Source organism: Quercus suber, unplaced genomic scaffold, assembly GCF_002906115.3.
Source record: "Quercus suber isolate HL8 unplaced genomic scaffold, Cork oak 2.0 scaffold_487, whole genome shotgun sequence".
Lineage (NCBI taxonomy): Eukaryota > Viridiplantae > Streptophyta > Magnoliopsida > Fagales > Fagaceae > Quercus > Quercus suber.
The window spans coordinates 362,137-373,894 of NW_027069937.1; the positions used below are offsets into that span (position 1 = coordinate 362,137).

General features: G+C 31.4%; 1 protein-coding gene across 1 annotated transcript; it reads left to right on the top strand.

Annotated features, from left to right (window-relative positions):
- Positions 1 to 3,853: 3,853 nt before the first annotated feature.
- Positions 3,854 to 9,271, top strand: LOC111996760 (probable serine/threonine-protein kinase PBL17). Its single transcript, XM_024028759.2, has 6 exons — positions 3,854 to 4,451; positions 5,179 to 5,489; positions 6,205 to 6,340; positions 6,677 to 6,813; positions 7,200 to 7,323; positions 8,096 to 9,271. The coding sequence occupies exons 1-6, from the start codon at positions 4,298 to 4,300 to the stop codon at positions 8,644 to 8,646; spliced, it is 1,413 nt and encodes a 470-aa protein (XP_023884527.2). The 5' UTR covers positions 3,854 to 4,297; the 3' UTR covers positions 8,647 to 9,271.
- The last annotated feature ends 2,487 nt before the right edge of the window (positions 9,272 to 11,758 follow it).

The window sequence follows — 11,758 nt, forward strand, 5'->3', positions numbered from 1 at the left end:
GGCCTATTTGCTTTATGTAAGTCATGATTTGAGGTGTTTGTCTTGTATGACACGGATCTAGCTAATGCTTGTGCATGGTCTCCCCTTTAGCCAAAAGGCTTGAGCCTTTCCATTTGGTGTCCTTCATGGCTTCATCTGTATTTTTATTTTTATTTTAAATTCTATCATTTCACACCAAAAAAAAAAAAAAAAAATAGAGTGAATAAAGAAGGTGCAGCTTGTCCCATCAATTTTTTTTATTTATTTATTTTCATAGGAACCTGTTGAATTATCTTCATTAATAAAACTCAAACAAAGTCAGGTATGTCATGAGCAATTACAGCGTCTAAGAAAATGGGGGTTTCCTTCAACCCATACTATATAATCATCAAAAGAATTTTGCTTAATGAGCTAAGATATGGGCTCCATTTGTACTCAATAATATTCTTTGTTTGTTTTCTTTGAAGGATTACAAACATGAAGGTGGTCCTAAACCTTCTCCCTTTTCATAACACAAAATGACCTAGGGAAAGAAGGGCATAGGACCACTCTTATTACAATATCTTAGTTTGTTTTTGTATTTAATATGATTCTGTGTGTGTGTGTGTGTGTTAGGCCATAATTTTTCTTTATTGATGACTTTGTCAATTCATCAATAACTTTGCTCGATTTATGAAAGTATAATGGATGTATTATAATTATTTTTCTTCAACTACTTTATTTTTTTATTTTTTATTTTTTACTCGATCAACTGCTTAATAATTTAGTCTCACTTTCTATCTCTTTATCTTGGTTCTGGTCCATAAGATATGATCATTTTAATATAAATCTTATAGAAATATATTTACATATTTTTTATCAACCAACTACTTCAAAAATCCTTTGGTTAGCTTACAACAATATTTTATTAAGCATCGTTTATAACTACCTAAATTATTTTTTTGACTGAGGAAGCCTCGACTGGGAAGATCAAACCAAATCCAACTAAAAATTACAAACTTTGTAGAAAAATAACTAGTGCTCAATGGATGTAGAACTCTGTGTGTTATAACAAATTTGAATTGTGTCCAATTAAGTCGAAAGCTTTATATAACTGTGAAATTCATCAACTCTACATCAATTTAAATGGTCATCAGCCAAAATTGAAGTTATGTATAACATTTCTAAGAAAACCAAAACAGTCAAATCTAAATCAATCAACAAACTTTTAGCATACAAATCATATAAATATGCTTACACTAACAAGAATATAAACAATTGAACTTTGAGAGGGTCAAGTAGTTATGACTTCTTCTTTTCTTTTTTTTAAGATTTACTGAATGAAAAAAAAAAAAAAAAAAACATGATTTATGGAATAAAAGACTATCAGCCTATTGTAGATTTCTTCTAATTTATAAGTTTCAAAAAAACAAAAACAAAAACATTTTTTTTTTTTATAAATATGAATATTTTCAATGTCATTCAATTGTTTTCTAATTAATGCCTGAACAAATGTAATCTCTAGACAGATGCTTAGTCGCATTCAAGGCTTGTGAATCCACAATCATCAAATAATATGTTTTTTAAATAAAAAATTCATACGAAAAAAGATAAAATGCAATATATAGCTTTATAACAATTAACAAGGTAACATAAATGTTTGAGCACAAATTTTCATATTTTGAGTGGGTTCGATAATACTTCAATCAAAAAAGCTCTATCAATTGAAATTTGATAAACATATCAGAAAAAATCTCAAATAATAAAGAACATATGTTAAAATACTTAATATTAAAAAAATAATAATAATAATAATATAATGGAAATTCATGACTATCCTCAATCGACCTCCAAATTAGACTAGCACTAATCTCTCTCTCTCTCTCTCTCTCTCTCTCACAAAACATATATATATATATATATAAATTCAAAGGTAAAAAAAAAAAAATTAATTAAATTTTCAACTACAGTCTAATTTTGTGTCACATGTTCATTTAATTTTTTAATTTTGCACCAAATAAGTTATAAGTGCAAAAGTTGAAAAGTCAAAAATAAAATAAAAAGGACAAAAGAAAGGTTTGATTTGACTTTTGCAAGGAAAAAGAAAAGTTTGGAGAAAATTAAATAAATAAATAAATAACGAAATGTTAGACTTAGACTTCAACTTAGGTTTCATTCTCATCTATTCTAGACCAATTTTAAATCAATGAAAACTAAAAACAAAAAAAAATTTAATAACATTGAGAATTTAATAGATAACAATTTAACTGATTTTTTATATTTTGTTTTTTTATTTGCTTAAGATAAATTTATATTTATTTTATAAGTAGCTATTTTATATTTTCAAATATACAAACATTATATATAAACTTGGTAAAAATTTTATTCTCATTTAGTTATGCTTATTTGTAAATGTATCGCATGCATATACATAAGATTATAAACTAGTATTCTTAATTGCTACATTACGCCTAACCTTAAGATAAAATTAAAGTAACAACTGTTTGTTTGAGAGATTTGAAATTGAAATCCTCTTCAATTTTGCCTCCTTCAGTACTATAGAGTCACTCTCCTAAAATTTAAGAGCAATTATTTCCTTCATATTTGCTTCGAAAGTTATGGAACTTCTCTCATTATTTTCTTGTTTTTAAACTTCTTTAAATATTGAAATCTTTTTTTATGAGTGAATTTAAATGTTTGAACTTTTTTTATTTAGAAGAAAAATATTCGAAATATTTTTGGGTTTGGCTTACTTTTAGTACTTTTTTAACTAGACATGTTCTGTTATTTTAAATATACAATGGCAAGTGATAGTGAATTTGAATCTCCACCTTTTATTTAGTTAATGGATGTGTAGCAATTTTTTATTAAAATAAAAGGAGATTTCAGTTAAAAATGTGTTGGAGGTAAGCCACACCCAATATTTTTCCTTGTTAGAAGCACAATCCCCCCAAAAATAAGTCATGTAGTTCTTTTAGGTGAATGGTCTAGGGACACCAAATAGTTTCAATTTTTTTTTTTTTACAAAAATCGGTTGATTTTTTTGTATGGAATAAAAATAGGTTGATATATCCTATTTGTGATTGATGCATAACTCCGATATATAATACTTTACGTTTTGAAAAGTATTGCGTTCCTAAGATTTCTCTAACAAACTCTATTTATATCTTTTCATTAGATATGAATTTTGACTTATCCACCATGAAATCGCGTTTTTTTATTATATACTCACAAAATTTCAAAAAGATTAAATGTCATTAATCAAGTGTTTAAATTTTAAGTTTTTATAGTATTAGATTATGCATAAAAAATAAATTTATGGATCGAATAGTAAATAACATCTAATTTAAACGAAATTTGATATGCATATTAAGATTATAAAAAACATGTAATCCAAATGCTAGATTTTTAAAATATATAACTATGATAATTTTTTAGTAAGACTTTGTTGTCATTACCTACAAACTAGTTTGTAAGCAAACTTTTTTCTCATTATTTTACGGAAAACTTCCAAATATGATTTTACTTCTTAGGCAAATAAAGTCAAACTACAAAAATGAAAAAAAAAAATCATATTATCTCATGTACGTAACGTTTGAAATAGTACTTTATCAAAATCGTCACAACATAATAACGCATGAATGGTGTGAATAAGTCAATGAAACCGTGTCGAGAAACTTTCCAAAAGTTAAAGAAATTCAAATTAGTGTTGTCACAAAATTAGATATTAAAAAAAAAAAAAAAAAGAATTATGCCAGTATCTTAAGAGGAAACAAAGCATATAAAAAAAGACAAAAACAAAAAAACAAAAACAGGAAAACAAAACTCAAATGGGAAATTGAGTAATAAACTCAAACTGAGGCCCAAAGCCAATGCAAACCCATTTGCTTCGGCTGCGAATCGTTTGGCGCTTTCGGCGCCTATTGTAAACCAAACCATTGGAATCATCCAATCATTCACTCTCTCTCTCTGTCTGTTTTTCTCTCTCTCTGTCACGCGCGGACACACACACACACACACACACACAAGACACGCTTTCTCTCTCTCTCTTAGTTGGTTTTTCTTTCAAAGTTTGTGCCTTTTACTTTGGAAAAAAAAAAATATTCTGGGTTTTTGTTTTTTCCGGCAACCCGGGTCAGAATCCTGTGAAATTGGCAGAAATCCCGGCGACCCATTTCGGATTTGGAGCCACTCGGATCAAATCTGGACATTTTTTGGGAAAAAAATCCAACATTGACATTTTTTGACGTTGTTTAAGATAAACCCACAAGACAAGTTTTTGAGTTTATGAGTAACCGTGATGAAATAGAAATGGTTTTTGTAGAATTGTAATGGGAAGATGAAATGCAAATCTGGACTGTGCTTGTGGTTGAGACTCATGGGGATTTGTTTTAGTATTGAAGAGCAAGAACAATTACAACACCACCAACAACAACAACGTCTATACCAACGGCAACAACAACAACAACTCCAGTTGCTTAATACGAGTCAAGGTACTTTTTTTTTTTTAAAAGTAATTAAATGAGCATTTATTTTTTTGGTTACGTTTATGGATATTCTTAAATTTGTTCAATCTACCTTTTCTTTTTAGTGTATTTGTTGATAATGTATTTCCTTTTTCATTTAAAGGAAATTTAGTTTTCTGGGGATCCATAAATGTTCAATAATTGGTGGTTTTAATATATTAGTAGCCGCTTAATAAGACATTATGAGAATTTGTATCTGGTAAGAGAGACTCATAAGTGCTAATAAAAATAAATGGTTGCATTTTTTGGCATACATTTTGTTTTTTGCTTTTTTCATAATAGAAAAATATGTTACATCTATTGACTCTTCCACTCAAAATTTGTTGGCAATGAGATGAAATTAACATCCAGATTCTTGAGACATTATATAGTTCTTGAATAAAATTTGGTGTGTATAATACTTGGAGAAGCAGATTTGAGGTCTATGCCAGTAATCTTGCATGTTTGTGTTGTTGTCCTCTTCTAATTCTAAATTAATAAGTTATTGCAAAAAGCAAGTGAGCATTACATTTTTGTTTTGGCCATTTCAAAACATAAATCAACTGAAAGATTTTGTGAAAATTGTTTTCAATTTTTAAATTAGGATCTGCTGAATTTATGTCAGAGAAGTTGATAAAGGCAAGTACACAGTAGTTAGCTGATATAATTATTGATGTTTAACTTGATAATATTTCCTTCTCTTGTGAAATTTCAGTTGAAGTAAGACATGAATCGGCTACATCTATTAATTCACAAGAAAAAAATGGAAGTAGCAATTCCTTGGCTCCCAAGAATGTCAACGATCTCCGTGAAAATCCTGTTAATAGTAATGTTGATATCTTTACATATGAGGAAATGAGGTTGGCTACAAAGCGATTCCGGCCAGATTTAATTCTTGGTGAGGGTGGGTTTGGAATTGTATACAAGGGAGTTATTGATGAGAATGTGAGACCCGGTTACGCTTCCACCCAAGTTGCCATCAAGGAGCTTAATCGAGAAGGGTTTCAAGGTGACAGGGAATGGCTGGTATTTGACTTTCCTTGTTCTCTCTGTTTATTTATTTGCTTTATCAATATGAGGTTTACATGGAAAATTTGACTTTTGATGAATGAGAAAAGGTAAATTAAATCTGTTTCTGCTGATATAATGAGTATGCAATAATGTGAAAGGATCAAACATCAAACTTATACATTTTTTTTTTAAATACTTTGCATTAAATGATGACCCTTAAAAAGTTGGATTTTCTAAATAAGACCAACAATATAGGATGGAGAGTATTTATCTTAGATTGGTCAGTATCTAGTATATTAGAGAAATCAATGAACTGTCCTGGTTAATGGGCTTGAGAAGTGAACTTAGTAAAGAAACGAGCCCGCTCACATATAATCTTCACCCTTAATGGCTTAGCTGTTTACACTTACCTCAGGGCTGTTTTGGGCAGGGGGCAGTACTTCAAAATTGTGAAATTAACTTGGTAAGGAAGACCTAAAAAAGGGAGCATGATCTTTCTTCCCGTTGTACTTTCAATTACTATTCCTCTATAAACAATTATTAGTTACCCATTGTACTTTCAATGACTATTTAGCAGATGTTATTATGTAAAGATCACTTGTGTTTGCCATCGGCCATAAACCAAGCTAGTTATTAATAATGCCATTTCATGTTTTGGGTGTGGGGGAGGCGCTGGGGGCAGGGGTGGTGTTTAATATCTTGTATTCACCATTCTTTATTTGTTTTGTAGACAGAAGTTAACTATTTAGGACAGCTCCGTCACTCTAATCTTGTGAAGCTTATTGGGTACTGCTGTGAGGAGGAGCACAGACTGTTAGTTTATGAGTACATGGCAAGTGGGAGCCTGGAAAGACATCTTTTTCGCAGTAAGTATCCAGTGGAACTTTTTTTGACTTGATGAAATGAGGTCTCATGTGGTACTAGTTACCCTTAAACATTAACATATTGCTTAAAGTTCTATCATGAGTTCTTCTGTATTACAGTATGAAGTAATGCATGTGATGTTTCGCTACACAACTCCACTGGGTATGGAAAGTAGTGGATATTTTCTGACAATCCAAATCTTATATGTCCGGTTTCTCAAAAAAAAAAAAAAAAATTTTAAATGTCCTGAATCTCATGATGAAAAAAATGCACACTTTCAAAGAAAATTAAGGCTTTGGTGCTTATTGTTTCTTCATCCTACTTGGTTCTGGTGGTAGGAGTGGGCTCTACATTAACTTGGTCAAGAAGAATGAAGATTGCATTAGATGCTGCAAAGGGACTTGCTTTTCTTCATTGTGCAGAACGACCTGTCATATACCGTGATTTCAAGACGTCAAACATCTTGCTGGATGCGGTTAGTTGTCTTTTCTTTGATATATGTATGTTGCTTTTATAACACACACATGCACACATATCTTGCTTCAGTTGCCATTTGGAAAATAAAGAAAACCAGCCTTCCGGGCATGAGTTTGGAAAAAATCCAATATACTTCCTAGCAAAGCTCCAATGCAGGACTTTGCTCTGCCATAGACTAGGAAAGAGAGAAGATCCATTCAGTGAACTTGTGCTCTGTATTGTCATGAAGTTTCATTTTTCTTCTTGTTCTCTTTCGGGAAGATAAAAAACTGGTATCCTTTTTTATCAAACAAACATAAGTGTGCAAGTGCTCAACCAATGAATGCTTTTTCCTAAGGAAGTTTGGTTGTCTTCAACTAAATAAATTAGAAATAAAACATGCAGGATTTTAATGCAAAACTTTCAGACTTTGGCCTTGCAAAGGATGGGCCAATGGGAGACCAAACCCATGTTTCAACACGAGTGATGGGTACTTACGGATATGCTGCTCCTGAGTATGTAATGACTGGTGAGTTCCTTTTATTTTTTTAAATAGTCAATTATGCAGAGTTATTTTATAACATAGTGATTCTGCTTTCTTTTTTCTTTTACTTTTAAGATTATCTCTGCCAAACAAAGGAATTTGTTCTGACTCGTAATTATGATCTGGATCTATGACTAACATTTCACCTATAAAAAAAATGACTGTACGACCTTCACTATATGCAATTAACGTTGAAGAATTGCTAAAAGACATTTTCATCACTTCCAAGTAGGAAAACTGGTAACTTAGATTGCTTATAAATGTGAACCTTTACAGTTTTTAATTGACTTGAATCTTCTAAGTTCTTTTGTTACTAAGATGGAAGGAAAGAGGAAGAAATATCTTATTCTTGTTGTCTGTTATGCTCCCTTATAAGTTAAATAGTATTGTTAAAACTGGACAGGATCTGTGACAAGCCAAAGAAATCTGAAAAGAACAATTCAGATATTTTCTTTTTGATTTTTTTTCTTTTGCATATAATATTAAAAATAATAAAAATAAAAATAAAAACCTTCTCCAATTTCATTCACACAACCCAACATCAAAATTAAATTAAATTAAATATTTTCCTACTTTCTCTTCTCTTTTACAATTGTATCCTTTCTTATATATGAAAGTCAATATTTGATCATTTTAAAGCATTCAAATATGGCAGTACAAGGTATCATTGATGAGTTATTTTTAAATTATAACCCTCAGAGATTGTTATAGAAACTACTATAGTCCATAAACTGAAATTTTAATTAATCTTGACCAGGACATTTAACAGCTCGAAGTGATGTTTACGGATTTGGTGTGGTACTACTTGAGTTGCTCATTGGAAGGAAAGCATTGGACAAGAGCAGGCCCAGCCGAGAACATAACTTGGTTGAGTGGGCCCGCCCACTCTTGAACAATAATAAGAAGCTTCTGAGGATCTTAGACCCTAGGCTGGAGGGGCAATACTCTAATAGAGCAGCAATGAAGGTGGCCCATTTGGCATACCAATGCCTTAGCCAAAACCCAAAAGGGAGGCCTCTCATGAGCCAAGTAGTTGATATCCTTGAGACTTTCCAGTCAAAGGCAGAAAACCATGAAGAGGCAATGCTTCAAAGTGGAGGCAGTCTAACCCTTTATGAGGTTCCAAAGGGTATCCCTGTCACTCAGTCAGAGAAGAGAGAGCCATTTAGAAGTGAGAGGGCACCCGAGGTGCGGAGTAGCAAACCAGGAAAAGGAAGGAGCAAAAGTGAGCCTTTCAACGATGCTGATGTATATAGTCCTTCTCCAGATTTATTGTCCAATGAGAAGTCAGCTTCTACCAGACGTTAAAACTGTACCAAATATAGTCATGGAAGTTGAACTTGTATAAGATCTGTAAGTGGTGTTTTGAGATGGTAGTTATCCTTCTTCCCTTAGTAGCAAATCCAGCCAAAGTATTAGTACCTTCATTCTCTACTTAAGCTTAGTCTATTTTATGATCTGTCAAGGAAAGAGAAAACCCTTTTGAAATTGTAACCTGTTGTGCCGGCTGCTCATCTTTCTATGATCATCTGATAGTAGGTAGTGGGTTACTCATCTTGACAATCAAGGCAAGGGTGTAAATAAGTTTGTTGTTGTTGTTATTGTTCTTATTTGCTTACAGCAAGTGCGGAAAGGACGTAGAATCCAAGTTCTCCTCCGCTAAAGAACCAGACAGTGCTGTTGAGTCATTAAAGTCGAGATATAAGCCAGTTTATTTATGATCTTGTAATTTAGTAATATTTCTTTCTATGATAGACAACAATTTTGGTTTCAATTGGGAAGAGGACTCGAATCCAAGTCCTCCTCCATGGAAGAACTGGATTGTGTCACTGAATCATAAGGCTCTTGACATACGCCAATTTATTTATGATCTTGTAATTCAGTGATATTTATTTCTAGGATAACCTTTAATTTTGGTTCTTGAATTGTCTCATTTGGGCATGAGTTATCAATTGTGTTCATTTATTTCCTAGAGTTTGAAAATGTACAATATTACCCCTCCCTCATGTTTTTTGGAAAAAGTTTGATTCTAAACATGTTTGGAAGCTAAGGATTCAACTTAACACGCATTGCACATTACAAAGACACTTTATCTTCTTAGCATGTTGGTGATGAAAAATATATTATTGTTTGTTTGGCTTGCACTAAAAATATTTATATTTTATGAAGGCATGGTGATGGCAAACACAATGGTGGATGATAAGTGTAATTTTTACATGATTTTTATTATTCTCTTATTTATTAAAATTGTTAGTTTCCTTTTATTTCTTTTGATTTGATTTGATTTTTATTTATATTTATCTATTCATTTGTGCTTTGAAGGAATGAGAGGATTTCAGATTAATCTACAAGGGCTTTACATGCAAAGTGGTGTTATGCCAATTAAATTTAAGTCTAATTAGAGTAAGGAATCAAAGGAAATTTGCACCAAATCCAAGTTCAATTTGGATTAGGATTCCAGCCTGCACAATAGTTAGTATTTTGGCATAACTTTCGACTCAAATATCCAATCGAGATTATTCAAGTTGGGCTGGAAAGTTAACTTATAGGGCTACAACTTTGTAGTTTACTAAAAGTCCGAATTTTGACGTTAAATGAGCCAAAATCGTCGGTTAAATGAAGCCTAAAAATCTGGGATTTTCTCCAAACGGGAATTCAACTTGTAATAGGATTCCTTGACCTATTTAAAGGCTCTTTAGGGTAAAAAGAAGGGATGAGAAACCTGAGAGGAAAAGGGGGCGTCGCATAGAAGAATTTGCTTTTGGGAGTCTTTCTGAAAATGAGGATCTGAGGACAAAGGCGAGAGCTTCGTGTTGATCAACCAATTCAGATGAAAAACATAAGTTTTATTTGTTTTCTTTTCAGTTCTATTATGAACTAAATTTTATTTTCTAGAGCATTGATGTAGTCTAGCAATAAACACACAATTTATTTTCTGAGTTATTTTATTTTTAATATTTCCATGATTGAGTGTTTAATTCTTATTCTTAATGCTTACTATTTTTTACAAATTATAGTTTGATCAATTGAATTACAATGAGACCGAGAGGTGATTTGTTATTTTAGTTCTATAATTAAACACCATTAGTTGAGCATAAAAGGCCCACTTGTGTTCCTCAAAAAAAAAAAAAAAAAGAAAAAAAAAAAAGGAAAAAAGAAAAAAAGAAGAAGGCCCACTTGTAATCTCGCAGATACAGTATCAGTCAATTTTAGGGATTGGGGGCTTAATTTATTTTTGAATATTATTAGTATTTTACACGTGGCAATATTTTAGCCATTAATTATTTAAGTTTTATTTAATATATAGTCGTCCCAATATTAGAGAGAGATAAGTAGCGCCGTACTATTAGAAAATGAGTTAGGGTAGCTACTTTGAGAGCTTTGTAGTGTGACATCTTTAGACTGGATTTTTATATGGTAAAATATTCATAAACTTTATGTTTAACAGGAAAAAAATTTGAGGATAACCTGGTAAAAATATATCTTCAACTCCATTTAAAATGCTTACAAAATAGGACACTCTTCTACTAATTCATGTCTTCAAAACAAACTTATCCATTTTTTTTTAAAAAAGGGGTGAAATTAAGACACTAGACCAAAAAATAAAACCTCATCACATAGGCAAAGCGTGTGTGATGATGCTAGTTTAATATATAGTCATGCCAATATTAGAGAGAGACAAGTAGCGCCATATTATTAAAAAGTGAGTTAGGGTAACTGCTTTGAGGGCTTTGTAGTGTGACATAAATAACATGTTTTTCTTTATTAAGAAAATCATGGTTCAAAATCGCCCTCCACGTTGTAATATTGAATTATTGTAAAAAAAAGAAAAAGAAAAGAAAAGGGAAAATGAAAAAGAAGTGAGAATATTGTGTCCCTATTTTGGGGATGAGTTATTTTGTGAAACCTACGATAACTTCAAAGGAGAGAACATTATTTTCGTCTCTAGTTGGGGAGGAAGTGCTATTTAATGAAACTTAAATAAATTCGTGAAATTTACAAAAGAAGCCACGTGAAAATGCCATTCGAGTTTACCAAAAGAAAAAAAGAAAAAAAAAGAAAGAAAAATAGGAAAAACTGTAAAAGCAATGGCAGGCATCACATATAAAATTTTTTTATACTTGCAAAAAAGTATTATATAAATAATTAGTTTTAAACAGGGACAGATTCAGGTGGGGCTCAAGGGGCTCGAGCCCCATGGCCCATTCTTTTTCTTATTTTATATATATATATATATATATTATTTTTGTAGTTAGGCCTCCCTTTGAATACCTTAAGCTTTTATTATTATATATATTATTTTTGTAATTGGGTCTTTCTTTGAAAACCTTAGATTCTCTCTAACTAGCAACTATCCAATGGAATTAAAAATCGCATCCAGAGAGAATGTAGTGTGGATTTTCCCAAGGTGTGTCACATC

Bases quoted from the DNA above. Each gene is read 5' to 3' on its own strand.
- LOC111996760 (XM_024028759.2), top strand. From the start codon at position 4,298: ATGAAATGCAAATCTGGACTGTGCTTGTGGTTGAGACTCATGGGGATT. The intron at 6,341-6,676 runs GTAAGTATCCAG...TTCTGGTGGTAG, and splicing joins GGAAAGACATCTTTTTCGCA to GAGTGGGCTCTACATTAACT. The intron at 6,814-7,199 runs GTTAGTTGTCTT...TAAAACATGCAG, and splicing joins CAAACATCTTGCTGGATGCG to GATTTTAATGCAAAACTTTC.